Source organism: Barbus barbus, assembly GCF_936440315.1.
Source record: "Barbus barbus genome assembly, chromosome: 31".
NCBI lineage: Eukaryota > Metazoa > Chordata > Actinopteri > Cypriniformes > Cyprinidae > Barbus > Barbus barbus.
Window position 1 is genome coordinate 21,626,386 of NC_136759.1, and position 17,107 is coordinate 21,643,492.

General features: G+C 35.7%; 1 protein-coding gene across 1 annotated transcript in view; it reads right to left on the reverse strand.

The window, feature by feature from the left end:
- LOC306851374 (neuronal PAS domain-containing protein 1-like) overlaps positions 1–16,617 on the reverse strand; it is a gene marked incomplete at its 3' end in the record, with an annotated part of 47,872 nt that extends 31,255 nt beyond the window's left edge. Inside the window, exons 1-3 of the mRNA XM_079387555.1 lie at positions 16,524–16,617; positions 6,588–6,763; positions 2,317–2,555 (exon numbers count right to left, since the gene is read on the reverse strand). Of these exons, the coding sequence (XP_079243681.1) occupies positions 2,317–2,555; positions 6,588–6,682 (334 nt within the window). The 5' untranslated portion in view covers positions 6,683–6,763; positions 16,524–16,617. The remainder of the gene's footprint in view (positions 1–2,316; positions 2,556–6,587; positions 6,764–16,523) is intronic.
- Positions 16,618–17,107: the final 490 nt, after the last annotated feature.

Genomic DNA, 17,107 nt, shown 5'->3' on the forward strand with positions numbered 1-17,107 from the left:
TAACAAACCATACATCAATGGAAGGCTTATTTATTCAGCTTTCAGATGATGTACAAATCTCAATTTTGAAAAATTGACACTTATGACTGGTTTTGTGGTCCAGAGTCACATATAAGAATGAATTTCTTACATAAAATAAATCTACTGAATCCAAACTTTTAAACGGTGTACTTTTTAATATTAATGCCACATAAATTCAGATAAACAATGCTAACTGTAAAATTAAAACACTGCAAACACCCCCCCCCCCCCCCTCCAAATACTCCAAAAATAATATTGTTTCATTATATATTAAAATGCAACCAGTTGATATATTTATATACATTTAAAATGATAAAACTCCCTTAAATAGTGTAATTAACACGTTTTAATAGCAGCTGTCAGTGTAGATAGGCCTACTACATTTTTAGACAGCTAGATTGACCGTCGAACACTTCTAGTAAGTCACAGCAGACAGCAGACAGCAGACAGCAGACAGCAGACAGCTCACCAGGCTTTGAAACAGAATATAGAGCCCGACAGACAAAAACCACGAGCAGAAAAAGAGACATTCGCCCAGGTATTTTAACAGGACTGAATGGCTTTGATGCAGCAGGTATAATGAGGATCGCAGGCGGGCTACAAAAGGACCATCTCTCAGAAACAGACTTCCTTGGTCTGGCCACTTGTTAACAAGCTTCAGCGCAGACTCTGGCTCTTTTGTTCGTCCCCGCCGGCTTCCACACACAGGCAGCAGCTAATTGGCTGTTAGATCTATTGTTCACTTCACAATTGAGATGAACCTATCAGAGGATGTAATGAATGACAGAGCGTATTTGAGAAGCCAAATGACCCTGCTCTCAAATTAAACTCAAATGACAGAGACCCCTCTGAAAAGAGACATAAGAAAGGAATATGTATACAGACGATGGCTTTGACAGCGGATTCTTCTCCTGCAATCTGTATACAGTCGGTATGCTGCAATAAGTTGGTAGTGAACTAGCAAATGCATTATTTCAGATGAGCCGTGTTTAACTCCGCATGACTGCGAGTGATTACTCCTGTGGCGCAATCTCAATTACTTTTCTGTGAGTGTGTGTGTCGGTTTGTGTGTGCATGTGTAAGCGCTCTCTCTCTCTCTTCTCTGGCAATTTTCGACGTGAGAGTATCCCAAGCGACATACGCGAGCGACCTATAAGACAATAATAGCCTATTCCATTTAAATTCATAATTTAAATTAATAACGCATTTGTATTCATCGACAGGCCGCCACTGTCATGTTCGGATTGAGTTTCGCTGTGGTTCACTCGAAGCCATCTCCTCTGTTAATGGCATCACAAATACAAATCGACGTCAGGATTGATGCTGTCGATGAAAGCCTCGTATAAATCTGCCTCAAAATATGAGAGATGCAATGAAGGAGCTCACCATTCCCAGCACTTCAAAATATGGACAATAGGGCTTGCTCTTTCAAATGTTATAAAAAGGAAAACGCCTTTTTTTGAAGAAATATAACCAAAAATATTTTCTTTAAATGTATGTTCAATTTTGAATTTATTTTCAGTTTATAATCATATAAGTTTAACAACTACAAACTACAATAGTTGCCAGATTATTTTGTCTACATGTATTCATATTTATATTTATTTTATTTTTTTATTTAATGTTTACAGTACCTGCCAAAAGTATATTTGTCCAAAATTTATGTAAAAGGGCTGCAAAAATTATAAAACAAAATTAGAAATAATAAATTATGAGAAAAAAACGTATATGATCAAAAATTATACACTGATACAATTACATTACATATAAATTAAAGAGGAAATTAATAAAAAATTTTCTTCCAATTCTGCAATATTGCATCAATCATTAACATGTGTTTTCATAATGTCATAATTAAAAAATACCACCTGATTATATATAAAAAAAATGCAACTACTGGCAGATTAATTTTGCCTACATGTATTACTGTTTTTTATTCTTTCATTTATTTTTAATTTGAACTTTTTTTATATATAATGTTTATATATAGACTAAAACTTATATGCTTTAAATTTAGTTTTTTTTTTTTTTATTAACCGTATAGAAAATAAAACAGCATATATAATATTCAATTTGACCTCTTAGGTTTGTGATAAACATTTTCTGAAGTTTAAGGATATTAAAGAATTTATTACCTACTTTGATCGCCATTTTGCAGTAGGTTCTGGCTATTTTGCATTTTTATTCAAGTTGTGTAAAAATATCTAGTTTGTCCGTCCAGTGTACTTTCTTTCACATAGTAGGTAAATGCCACTCCATTCACAGCCATTCTCTGGGTGTACTGAGCACACTTACCCTTGTTGCAGTTGTTCTCTCCCTCCATTAGAGGGCTCCAGGGTGGGTCTCCCTGGCTGGCAAAGTGTCTCATGTGCAGGTAACTGATGGTGAGGCGGATGATGGAGGCCTTGTCCAGCTGGCTGGTAATTGCCCCGGGGAGGGGAAGCATCTTCGCCAGCTCGAAGAACTCAAAGTTCTCCTTACCCCGCCGAGAACGAGCTGCATTGCGCGACTTCTCCTTCCTCAAGTTCTGCAAGCTGGGGAAAAATAAGACAGGATAGAAAAGAAGAGGATAGAAGGAGAAAGGAAGACAGTGATTAGACAGTGATAATGTACAGGGTAGTCAAAGCAAGTTAGTGCTGTTCAATTATTCACTGATGTTTCTGCATAACATAAAGGATGCAGGCATGAAACAGAAATGAGAAACTCAGATTTTGTATGTATGTAATATATAATATTATTTAATAACAATGTAGAATATCTAATAATACTATAATATAAATGAAAAATAAGACCCAAATCTTTTTTGAAAATTAAATATCTATCATTACTCTAAAATAGGCAAATAAATATGCTGTTGGCTTAATAACAAATATATATATTTTTTCAGAAAATATTTTATATATTTTTAATAGTGCTGTCAAACGATTAATCGCGATTAATCGCATCCAAAATAAAAGTTTTTGTTTACATAATATATGTGTGTGTACTGTATATATTTATTATGTATATAAAAATACAAACATATACAAACACATACAATATATATTTTGAAAATACTTACATATATTTGCATGTATATATTTATATCCATATAATTTATATTATATATAAATATATTTAATATATAATCATAACATATTTTTCTTAAATATATACATGCATGTATGTGTACTTATATATGCATAATAAATATACACAGCACACACACATATATTTTGTAAACAAAAATGTTTATTTTGGATGCAATTAATCGCGATTAATCATTTTAATCACACTAATTTTTTAATATTTTGGCCAATAATTTAATTGTGTATTTATTATGATGATATATGACACTTATTATTTTTTCTCACACAACACAAAAGGGTCTTTTAATACAGGAAAAAATTTAATAGATTTTTAGATTTTAGGAATGAGGTTCATTGAAAAGGATTGTTATATTTGGGAGTCTTTTGCATCAAAAAGTGATTTATTTATTTTTTAATTCATAAATTTCTTATTTTATATGTCATTTCAAATTGCCAATTCTCATTCAAAATGAGTTGGTTTCAATTCACATTGAAAATAACTGGTGTCAGTGTGAACACCCTATAAAGCTTATAAATTATGTCATAAATTTCAAGTTTTTTTTTTTATGAAAACGTATTAAAACATTTTCCTTTTAACCAATATTTCTCTTCAAAATGCCGTCCGTATTCTCCAAAAGTTACAACAATATGCCTTTAATTAGTTTTAAAGTTGCAATGAAACAGAAGTAGAGACAGATATTTTCTTCTGTATTGAGACACAGATCCAATTAAAATGACTTATCAAAAAAAAAAAAAGCAGGACATGGACATACATTGGTTGTTTATTGAATGACGGAAGATCGAAATGCAAGCTTGCAGTTGATCATAAGAAAGGGGCAGGTTTTGATTGGATGAAATGATTAGAGAATTCCTGCATCCATCACAAACGAGAAGTCTGTCATTTCACCAGAAGATCAGACATTGTGAAAGGGTCCAAAAATATTTTATAGAATGAAACATATGCACAAATAAATTATTCACTATCAGAACAAAAACATGCATTTAGAAAACAAGCTGAGTTTTAATTTCACGAGAACATTTCCAGCAGAGCCCTCACTGGAGATTGACAATAAGCGACAAGCTGTCACTCTGGATCTCTTTCAATCCCATTAGACTTTTTCCAAGGGTCTCGGTGCGTGATGGCTGATCTGTGATCAGGTTCACTGTACAGCCGGTGGGAGGCCTGATCTTACATCAGAAGCCCTGCACCAGCGTCCAGCCCCAATCCAATGACTGCATTTCTTTCCCAGGCTCCCTCCTGGGTGGTGAGCCCCAATCTTGATTGAGGGATCAATGGAGGGAGGGGTCGTCTCGGAGGCAGGCCCAGGTAGCTGTCGTTCTGATTGGATATCGACTCGCTCTCAATGGGGCCTGAGTGGAGGAATTATGTTGTCACGGCGGCTCTACAATTTGTGACTGTGCTCCGAGACAGAGCCGAACGCGCCTCTCTCTTTCTCTGTCTGTGACATTGATTCTCATTCATCCTGCAGATGCAGGGCAGTATGAGCACGGGAGGGAGGGACGGCGTGGAAAAATGTGTGTGTGTGTGTGTGTGTGTGTGAAGAGGTGGATCCACAGAATAAAAGGGAACTGCCAAAAAGCACACACAAAAGAGTCAGTTCCTCAAATTGAAAAGGGACTAATTTATTTGTTTAGACAAGACTGTGTTGTTTTTTAAGCATCAGCAGATGTATGTGATTCAGCATTTTAATGACAATTTATGAGCATGTTTGTCTATATCAGGGTTTCCCAAATGTGGGTTTGTGAGTTGATGAAAAGCTAAAATTAATTGTATGCAATGTAATAAAATTAATGAGGGTTCAAGATGATCATGATAAATCTTAGTGTGGTTATCAAATCAAAAGCTGTGATTTAATTAAATAACTATATATTCTTATGCACTGCATGTTTCAAAGTGAAGTGAAGTATGCGAGTAGCTCGTGATTTGGTTTCTACTCATCGTCTGAGAACTTGACGGTTCACCGTAAATGCAGCCAATTTCTATATGTGCTGCAAGTTTAACATGCATTTGGAAATGCAGATTTGCTTTGTTTACATTCACATTATAATGCATCTCACCAGTATTCTGACAAATTAAAAGGTTAAGGATTTGAAATATTCAAAGTTTGAAAGTGTTAAAGTGAATTTAAGACAAATATTAGTGTTGTAACTTTTAGTGTAACTTAAAAATATTATAATGATCAATTGTTAATTTTTACTTTACTTTTTTACAATAATATATTTATATCTTCACTTTTGTCATTACAGTTAAAATAATAATAATAAAATACTTATTGTTATTTTTATTTTAAGCTTAATAATTATTATTAATAATTATTATTTATTTCTATTGGTTTGATTGGGTTTCTACAACTCCAGTATGAATGTAATGTGGACTGAGACACAAACACAACTAAAAGAAGTCAAAATAAAAAGCTTGCATGTGTGTGAGTACTGTGTGTATATATATATATATATATATAGACACACACACACTTGCATGCCATGTGAACAGTAACTGACTGTGAACATGAGAATGTCCTAGAATTACTGAAATATTAAATTGAAGTCTCAGGGGGTACCTCACGTAAATATCTTACTTCTAAATGTTCGGTTGACAAAAACGTTTGGGAACCCCTGGTCTATATCACTGTATTGTATGTGTCTTGGTAGATCAGTGTTTTGGCCCTGTGAGATTTATCCGTGTGTAAACAGCATTGTTCAAGTAAAAAAGTCTCCAAGAACATCTCATCGTTGTACTAAGACGACCCTGGAGGGTTCAATCAATACAGAGCCATTGATTCTGTTTAGTTTTATATCCTCCACAGCTGAGCAGACATTAATAATTCTACTAAAACTTAGTTAATCTCCTGCTAATGGATCCAAACCAAGGGCTTACACTGAGCTGTGGCAGGAGCGAAAGCTCGAAAGTGAAATGGAATTGTTAGCTGTGTGTTTGGGAAGATTCTTCACTTGATGATTCAAGGTCTGACATGAACACATGAACTTCATCTCCAGAGCTGCTCTGAGAGTCACTTCACCAACACCTCTCCATTTCATTTGAGAAAACTATCATCATATCACATATACACACAGAAACTTGTCTAAATTAAAGTTTGGTTTAGCATGGAAGAAATTGTGACAGAAATATAGAATGAACTTCTCAAAGTAATAACGATAATTAAATGATTAAAACTTTATTTTTAAGGAATTTTAAGCAATTTTCTTCTATGTTTATGAATTTAATTAAACCAATAAGGGTTATAGAAATATAAAAAAAAAATTATAATATTTAAAAATTCTAATTCTAACTTTCAATAAATTGTTGTTAAATTGTCTCATGTTTTCAGTTAATTAGACATGCGTTTGATTACTAAAATTTTATTTATCCATGAAAAAGGAATAAACAAAAAAAATTAAAACAGAACAAAAATAGATTTGGGAAAGACAATTAAACATTTGATGTGTTTGTTTGTGTGAAGGTGTGTTTTTCCTCACCAGGGTAAGGTGGGTGGTTTGGCGAGGAGCCCCTGTAAGAAGTCCCACTCCACACTCACACACTTCCCCTCGTTGACGAACGGCATGGCCGCCATCACGCCCCCTATGGGCCGCCACCTCTAACTCAGGCTGTGATTGGCCGAGGCTATGTCAGTCCGAGACCCCCAACAGAAGAGCTGAAAGACAACAGAACAGGAGGAGAAGACCAATGAGTATTGAAATAAACTACTGTGATGTGAACTAGATTTTTACATGTTCAGATGTAAAAATTGTATGGTTTTTAGCATATTCATATACAGTTGCTTGGGTAATCTGGGTGGCAGATCAGTTGCGCGAGTTGGCACAGACCACAAAACATGTCGAGTCAGAGTTAAGACTGAGTCCAAATGCTTAGCATGAATATATAGTCTTGGCACACAGTTCTGAAGAGTCCAGTCTTGTTTGGTCGGGAGTACTACAAAACTGAAAAATAGCTTAACACCTTGCCTTAACAAACACCATTGATAAATTCATATAACCACTAATACTGATTTAATTTTCCATAAATCTTACGGATTACATTCACTAAGTTCTGAAAGAACAGCAAACACAGTTTGCTTAAAAAAAATAGTCTGTTCTGAGTGTTTTATAGTTAACATTTTGTGACGATACAAGCAATTGAAATTTGCTATATTGAATATATCACCCTATGCGAGTATACTGTATGTGTACTAATAAAGTTGGACATGCAGTACTTATATATCCAACTTTACATAAAGAGCTGGGCGATAACATGATGTGAAGAAACCATCAAGCAGTTGAGATTTGCTATAGTACACACCACATACCGTTGGTTTACTGTATGCAACCAGGTAAGTTTGTTATTATTATTACAAAATGTATACAATAACAGCTTTCTCTCTTTAAATCCAACTGGGTTTGTGGAAGAACAAATAGCAAACACACACACACACACACACACACATATAAACAAACTCCAATTCCATGAGTTTCCAGGGCTGTTTGGCTGCAGTGCTCGTCCTGGCTCTATCTCTATGACATTTAAAGGGCCAGCGTGCCCTCCAGCAGCGTGATGCCATACCCACACGCGTGAGATGCCCGCTGGCCAGCTCTGGGTAAATCACAACACAGTCATACTGGCTACATGCCACAGCCCTACACTACCCCTTTGACCTGACCTGGCATAGTACACACACACCCACACAAGCACAGCATCAGTGGATTCATCATATGGGTCGATGCCACCTCTGACACAACATGAACTTGTATAAAGCCCTGTTCATTTCGGGTGAGCCCTATAACATCATCATGGCTCACAACAGCGTAGCATGAGCTGCAGAGATGTGCTTTTATGTGCTTGTTAGCGTAATACAACACTTTGACCCTGTTCTGTTACCCCAGAAGAGAAAATGAATACAATGAAAATACAGGTGTAGGATCAATTTTAAATGTGTAATTATTAAGAACGAGTCCAATAGTATTTTCTTATAAATCATACTCCAATAATCTTTGTACATTTTTTTTGCAGTTTATGAGATATCGTTAAAATCTCAATTGTTTCTCAATAATGAAAAAGTGCGTGGAGAGCAAACGGAGAAATCTCCCACTTTTCAGATTGTTTTTCTATAGATCCGATCCCAACCCGATCTCATGAATGTGCGTATAAATAGTACGCCAAATAAAATCGAAAACTCGTGGTATTGATACGCAAAAATGGACTTTGGCGTGTATGTGCTACGCGATGGGTAGGAGTAGGGTTGTGGGGGTAGATGCGTATCATATGTATGCAAAAACTGCGCATCATATGCACGCCAATAAATTTCGTATCATATGCACGCCAACAACGTGCGTATCATATATACGCCAAAGTCCATTTTTGCGTAACAATACCCCAAGTTTAAATTTTTATTTGGTGTACTATTTATGAATATTTTCATGATGCAACACTGAAAACAACGTGGAACGATTTTGAAAAAAAAAATCACTCAGAAACTGCTAGTACATTTCACAAACAATTACAAAGAAACACTGAATTAAACATGAAGTAGATCAGATCACTTTTTTAAAAAGTGACTGAAATCTCTTTAATATATCAACTGTTTTTCAATAATGAGAAAAAGCATGGAGAGCAAATGAAGAAATCTCTCATTTCTCAGATTGTTTTTCTAGAAACATCGATTTATCTCCTCTACACTGAAAACAATTTGGAACGATTTTTGAAACAATTTTGAAATAATGGTTTTGAAAACGATTTTTGAAACAAATTTTACTCAGAAATTGCTGGTAAATTATACAAGTAACTACAAAGAAACACACTGAATTAAACATGACATTTTTGAAGAAGTAAGATTGAAATATAGTATTTTTGTGAAAAACAAACTCTAATAATCTTTGTTCAAATCGCTATTACTAAGTATGACATTTCTTTAATATCCAAATTGTTTCTCAGCAATGGGATTCAATGAAGAGAAAAATGAAGAAGTTTCATGCTTCTCAGATTGTTCTTCTAGAAATAGACCTAATCGATATGTCTCCTCTACACTGAAAACAATCTGGAACAATTTTTGAAACAATTATCACTCAGTAAATTTCACAAATAATGACAAAGAAACATACTAATATACATATGAAATGTTTAAGTAGAAAAACTAAGATATTTTCTTGTAAAACACTCCAACAACATTTCATTTACAAAATATAAACTGACCTGAGCACAATTATCTGAACTTTACATCCCACATTCATTTTCAGCTCTTAGGAGAAACATTTGAGACAAAGTTGAAGCCTAAATGAAGCACGAGAACTCCAAATTGGTGTTAAATTGTATGAAACAACACTCATATATAAAAGATGAGAAGAGCACATGGACAAACAAAACACAGGAGTGCAATTAGCATTAGCAACTGTAGCACACACACACACACCTACTGAGTCCTGCTCTTTAGCCTATCATGCCTCATCTAATCGCGTGCAGGATCTCACTCGGCATCCTCACTATCTCTGCAGACATAATGGAGGTCCTGTCCAGCGTAATTGTTCAATTAACTCTGTAACCTTGATGCAAGGTGTGCTAGCATTCATGCCCTTCGCAAACAGACAATGGCGTCGTAGAAGGTCACGGTCTGCTGTGAAAGTCAACTATAAAGTAAAGAACACCACATCTACCGGACTGAGCCCGAGAGGCGGTGTCCTTCGCTGAAGGACTGGACATTTACAGGAAATTAACATTTGGCAGCGCTAGAGCTGCTTCATATATTTCTGAAAGTACTTGGTCAATCAATACACTGCATCAATTGTACAATGAAGCTGATTGTGATGCAGCCAAATAGAACATGTTCCTGGATAAACATCTTTTGCTGGTCTTGTTAAAAGACATTAATTAATTCATTAATGAATTTACATTTACATGTTTTCTAACTTTTTAAGCATTAATCATTTGCTTGGTTATGTCTATAACTCACTGGAATTTATAGATCTATCATAGACATATTACCATTTTGCCTTGAAAGCTGGTCTAAAAACTGTTTCTTATAGCTCAAACAGTGCAGCCTATATGCTCTTAAGTAGACTAAGCCTAAGTTGCATTAGCTGAAAAAAAAAAAAAAGTATGAATAGAAGGCAATGCATGTCTTTTTAAACCTTTATGACTTACTTTCTTCTGTGAACCATAAAAGTTTTTTTTATTTTTTTTGTATTGCATTGACTTTCATTGTATGAAAAAAAAAAAAAAAAAAATCTGCAGAAGAAAGAAAATCATTCAGGTTTGGAACAGTTATTTTAGTACTACTTGCGTACCCTGTAAAAATGATTTTTCAATTTGATTACTTCAATGACATTTTGCATGAATATTTTGAAAACTTCCAGTTTCAGAATTTGTTCATTGCAGTTTTCAGAATCTCAAATAGTATTTAAGTTGACTTAACTAGAATTTTAGGGCTTGTCAGCCATCTTGGTCAGTTTCTCCACAAAGGTTCTCAGTTTGTTCTTCAATATGTCTCCTCTACACTGAAAACTATTTGGAACGATTCTTGAAATAATTTAGAATTTGAATTTTTGAAAGAACAGTATTTTCTTAAACATAGCTAATAAAATCAAATAATTTTCTGATTCTGAAGATCTCAAGACTGTCATGGACAAAAGATGTCCATCAGCCGTTGCGGTGAGCTTATCGGCAAAGGTTGAAAATATTCTCAACAAATTTGTTTTAAAACTTGTAAGAATACTAAGATTTTCTGTGTGTGTTGTTTATGGAAAGTGCAAGTAAGGTTTAAGCATTGCATTTTCTGGTTCTAGTATTTAAACTTATTTCAATTATTAGCCAGGGCAACATTTCTAATTTACTGTAAGTTTAAGTTTTTCGTCTAATATTTATATACTTATCTAAAATATTTATTTCAACTACCGATTTTTGTATTATTTTTTTTATATAAAAAAGGTTTTAGTTTATTATACCAACACTGGCTTGGAACGACATAAGGATGAGTAACATTGACTCATTATTCATTTTTTAACACTTATGCTGTTCCAATAGCAATGAGGATGCCGATCCTAACCGTAGCATGTATGAATTGTGTATGGCTTTTATGCGGTGTTATTTGGCTCAGGCCGGGATTCGGGAGCAAACCAAGCCTGGGTGTGTGTTTGGCGAGCCTGTGGCTGTTTGTTTTCAGAGGGGATCGTTAATTAGGGCCTCCAGCTGTCAGAGGTTCGTTAGTGCGCTCCGCCCCTCCCTATGGAGCTGCCAAATGGGGAAAATGAACACATTTAAGCCAATCTGCACGGAGACAATACACCATGTCTATTACCAACTCTCTTTCACACACACACAAACTCCCTCTCTTTTCTCTCTCGCACAACATTTATTGGTCCCACATTTCCAGGCCAGATATAACACTGCCATTCCGTTTTTAAATGTCACATGCAGTGGTATGAGGATGCGTGAAGGACCTCTGGAACATTCTGGATTATGCATTTTTGTAATGCAGGGTGACTCTGGTGACTTTGACCTTTGAATGCCTTTGACAGAAGAAGAAAACAATTCCTGTATGTGGCCATCGGGCACTTTCTCGCTCACTTTCCTGGCGCCTGCCTCCTTTTCCCTTTTTTCTTAATAAATCTAAACAGCAAACAGCTGTGCCGGGTCAGTCACATCACAGCTTTCTAGACATAACTTTCTAGAGTTTAATCTGACACTGAGGGATTGACAACTGACGCTGAAATTTCTCCTTCAGCTTTGGACAAAATTTAAGTACCAGTTCAACCAAAAAGGACAGTTTGCTCATCTTTTACTCATCAAATGGCTTCAGAGGACTTTTACATTATATTTGAAGTTGGACATCTAAAGTTCCAGTTCATTGCAATTGCTTGGAAAACAAATTAAATCTTTGAAATTTCTCTTTTTGTGTTTTGCAGAAGAAAGCGATACGGTTTGTAATGATATAAAGGTGAAGACAGAATCAGTTTTCGACTACAATAAAAAGAAAAGTGTGTAGAATTTACAGTAATTTAAACAATTGCCAGTAAATTTCACAAACCCTAACAAGTAACAAACTGAAAAGTGGATTTTTTTAGATAGAAATGAAATTATATTTTCTTGTACTCTAATAAACTTTACAGTGTAGTATATTTCAGTTATTTAGTCATTTATTTTCAAGTTAGAATGTAAAGTTACTGTTATTGATTGTCTTCCAATGTTCTTTTTTCATTTTGTTCAGCAACAGCTTCAGATGCCATTCTTGGTCAAAACATTCTCTGATAGACACCGTAGCTGATGAACAGGCATATCACATTATAGCAGTTACTATGTATCTCAACATCCAGGAACAGAACTATGCATTTTATAGTGCTGTTTTTAATATGCCATCTTCTTGTCCTTTGACAGTTTTTTCTTCAGAAGTCAATCGATGCATTCTGTATTCATTCACTGTTAATGTTAACTATGGCATGTGACTTGAACAGCAAATATCACTTCTTTAAAGTTCAACGCATTGATTTTCAGTGTAATTCTGAAAGTCTCTTGTAAAAATTGTTTATTTTTTGGAAAACTTTGGCTTAAGTACTGTCAGCAATCTTCACCAGAAGTTCACATTTGTTATTTCTGCAAGTGTTTCTGCAGAGACAAAGTAGTCGTCAGCCGTATGTCACTATGTTCATCCGAGAGAACAAAAGTCATCTTTAAAAGATTAACACTGAGTCATGCATGAAAGAAAATGTCAATAATTGACCTCCTCTCAGTCTTTGATGCACTTAAAAAGAGCATTTCAAGGTAATATTTAATATAAATAACTGCAGAAATTATGTTATAGCTTGTAACATTCAATTATATTTGCTTTTGAAATTATTAATCCGATATCTTTGAAGTGCAAATAGTTCAGCAACACACATATATATATATATTGCATGCAGTTTTTCATCAATATATGGAGCTGTTTCAGCAGAATACTAATTTCTCTTTACATCTCTCTGCATTTGAAGTCTAGCATTATGAAGTCAGATGTTGTCTCATTTTCTTAGAACGCTGATAAATCAGCTCTGGTCAACAGCATTTCTCTCTCCCTATCTCATTTAACTGGAGCTCTCTCGCACTGCGCTCTGACTGGACACAGCTCTCGTGGTTTGCCGCTGACCTTGGCGGCTTCCCATCACTCCCAGTCCAAGGTTCCTCTCAAATCCTTAGAGCAGGAGGCTGCGTCTTCATCTTCACCTGGCCCATTAATTATCAAATGGAATCAATACCCCATTTGATTAGATCAAACTGACCCTACCCGCCTTGACCCGCAACGATGAAGCGGAAAGCAGAAGGGATGCTCGACTGGCTCCTGAGATCTTACATATGTCTCTCGCAGGAGGAGAAATGGTGTGTGTTTCTTTTTAAATAAATTTTTAAAGAGCAAAATAGTGACTAGGGGATTGAAAGATCGAGAGAGGAATATATACCAGTAATTTTTGGATTTTCTCAACCCTTGAAGCTCTAAGGACATAAAAAAAATATTCTGTAATAATGTCTCAAATTCAGATTTGCCAACATAAATCAGAGATTTCAAAATAAATGTCTTGTTCAGTTCTCCCAAGCCTGAATGATCCAGATTTAATTTATGTGCACAGTTCTATAACTTTTAAAAATGGATGAACTATGAAGAAGAAATACGCATTTCAAAATATTAAAGAATTGTATTAGTTAACTGAATACTGCTCAATCTGAAACACACACAGTGTTCGGCCAGTGTTCAAACATCCCTTTATCATTGAAAACATTGTAGATATATTATATATATATATATATATATATATATATACAGAGTGTACATTTGTCGCTTTTTCCCCACACGGACAACTGCAAAATATTTGTGTGATTCACATAAAACCTTTCATGAACATGCCTGTTCATTTAAAAATCAAAAGAAAAAACTAAGAAATGATCTTTTGCATTAAGAAACTGAAGCTTACATTGAACTAATACATTATTTTAATGCCAATTAATCAAATTGTCCCCAAAACTTGTTACTTGAATGCAATGTTTGTTTGTTTTTGTGAATCTGTGAGAAAATACGCTTATTTGTAAAGAAAATACTTAAAAATGTTTAAAAATATAAATTTTATTTTCTTTATGTTTAAACTTTTGTTGTTGTTAATTTCTATTATTATTATTATTATTAATAATAATAATTTATTTTGGGGTGAAATGCAACCTAAACAGTTTCATGAGATTCACCCTTGGTTTCAAAAATATATATTGACAATATCTGACTGTCGTACGGCACTCTCTCTCACTTGTGTGATGTTTATGTACAGGTTATGGATTATGAGCAGTCATTTTCAGGCTGCACTAGATCAAAAGCAGTTAGTAAAATCACATCTCCATGACTTCAGAAGACTGAGGGGTCTGTATATCAACAGGGGCTCTTGTGTGTGTGTGTGTGTGTGTGTGTGTGTGTGTGTTTATAAGGGCATATCGATGTGTGTGTGTGTGTATGTTGAGTATATAAATATCCGCGCGTGTCCCAGCAGAGCTGGGTGTGAGTGGCAGGAAGTGGTTATGTAAGGAGTCACAACGGGCTGCAGTGGACAGCCTGACCACAGATCAGGTCAACCAAGTGTGACACCAACAGCTTCTCACTGACACCTCGCTGACACTGTCTGTCACCAGGCCTGTCTGTCCCATTCTGAGTGTGTGTGTTTGTGTGTGACGGCTTTTATGGTCCTATAGCTCCCTCGTACATACCTGCATAACTTCTATCAATTCCCTATTCACGTTCTTTTGCCCCCAAATGCGGATATAGTCTTTGGATGTGTATGCGTTACTAACAGGCCGGCTTGCTCTCAATAAAATGGCCATTTTTGGGTCTGTGATTTATACACTTACACTATGTTAAATTATAGTAACTGTTAATAACATGGTTCTTCAGCAAACACTGTCCAACCAGAATCTAAACAACAACAAAAAATAAGTTGTAATATAGTGTACTGTAGTAACATCTAAATAAACTATTTTTATTCAAGTGAAAAATACATTTTAATATGACTAAATAACTTTGCATTACTCTACACAATCACAGTCATTTTAAACTGGTATGTCAGGTAGAAAAGCTAAAGTTTTAACATCTGCTCATTTTTACTTTTTACAGTGTTCAGACAAGTACATTAAAGAGCAACAGTTAGATTCCCCGACTAATATGAAGCTACTGACCGAAACACTCAAAGCAAAATGATGAAAAGAAAACAGCAAGCAAACTTCCTTCTAAATCTAAAACTACAGAGTCCCAAGCAAGTTGACTCACTTTTTGTGTTTTTCCTCTGCAGCTGCTCCCATAGTAAGTGTGAAAATGCCAAAATAATTCCTGTCCTATAATTCCAGCTCTCCAGGATAGCTATACGTCAAATAAAGAGTATACATTTTCTGTTTACTAAGCACTTTATAACTGAAAACTGTAGTTACACTTTACAATATAGTTTGTTACATTGTAATAACATTGCAAGTACATGGTAATTACTGAGTAATAGTGAAATATGTTGTGGAGCTGCTTAAAAATAAACTTTGTCATTATTATTACTGTAGTAATTCATTGTATTCACATGCAATATGTAACATGAATATCTAAAAAATAAAAAGACTTGAATAAAGGTTGATAGTAACTTGATAACTTGAAAACTAAAGTGAAATCTAAAGTGTTGCCAATATCAAAAGAATTGAAGATGTGTGACAAATAAGAATTGTTTTGTGAGATAACAAATTATTATTATTATTAAAATTATTGTTATTACTTTTCTTGTTACAATTTAATTATCCATTTATCAAAAAAGTGTATTTTTTACTTTTTTTCTTAGCAAAAAGTTAATTTAAAAAACAGCAGAACTTAATTAATACACATCATTACAATAACTATTTAGATTCTTTAACAATCCCACGCTAAGCCCAAACTGACTGATGAAGGAAAGGTTAATATTTACCCGTGCTTTTCATTTCTAATATAAATCCAGTCATTTAGAAGAAGCTGTTAAATCCAAAGACATCAGATAACAGAAGACGGCCGTCTCGCCGCTACCATTCACTACCTTCCACAGAACACGGCGTCAATGCAAAGCGCACTAATCTTGTAAAATCCACTAATTAAGTGAGAGATGATGTTTGAGAGCGAGCCGAGGCGGTCCGCACAATTAACCCCAGCGTTCCTCCCCTTCGTCCCCAATACCTCCATCATTGAGGGAGAACGACAAGTGCACTTATGAGCAAAGTGTCTTTCCCAAAAACTTTCCCAGGAAGCCAAGCCTCAAGGCACGAAGCCATCAACAAGTTAAAGAGGAGCGGAGAAACCCTTTTCTCGGACCTACATCAGTGAGACTTAAAACTGTCAGGTATGCATGTGACAGTTTGGCATGTGGATGTCAACATCGGCTAGAACAAGAGGAAGTTGTGTTTCCCTGTACAAGGGGACTCACCTGATGTGCATGTCCAGTTGTGTTGGAGGCAGATGTTTCTCTCCTCCTCCGTCCGGACACCCGGTGACCCTCCCCTCCGTTCAGTCCACGTTCCAGGACCCCTCGCGCTCCCACACACACACGCACAAACACACACACACACGGGGGGTGACAAGGGGGTCAGACGGGGCCAAGAACAATCCCAGCTGCCGGCACAAAAGAGCAGGCGAACACACAGCGGTCTGCTGCTGCAAGAGTGTGTGTGTGTGTGTGTTTTTGGGCGCACAGCGGCGGTGACCACGCTCTCCCTCTCTCTCCTCCCTCACTATCCAAGCGGGATCGTCTCAGATATGACTGGAGTTAGAGGATGTGAGTCTGTTTCCTTCTTTGGCGTGCTCCCCACTTTGGCTGTCTCTCTTTCCTCGTTGAGCTTCTTTTCTTTTCATTTCCTCTTGGGAAAGCTGCACGCACCGGTTGTCTCTTCACCCGCTCCCTCTCTCTCTCTCTCTCTCTCTCTCTCTCTCCTCAATCGCTAGTAAATATAAAAGAAATGCTTGTACGGCCCCTACCTCTCTCCCTCTTTCTCTCTCTCTCTCGTTTCTTTC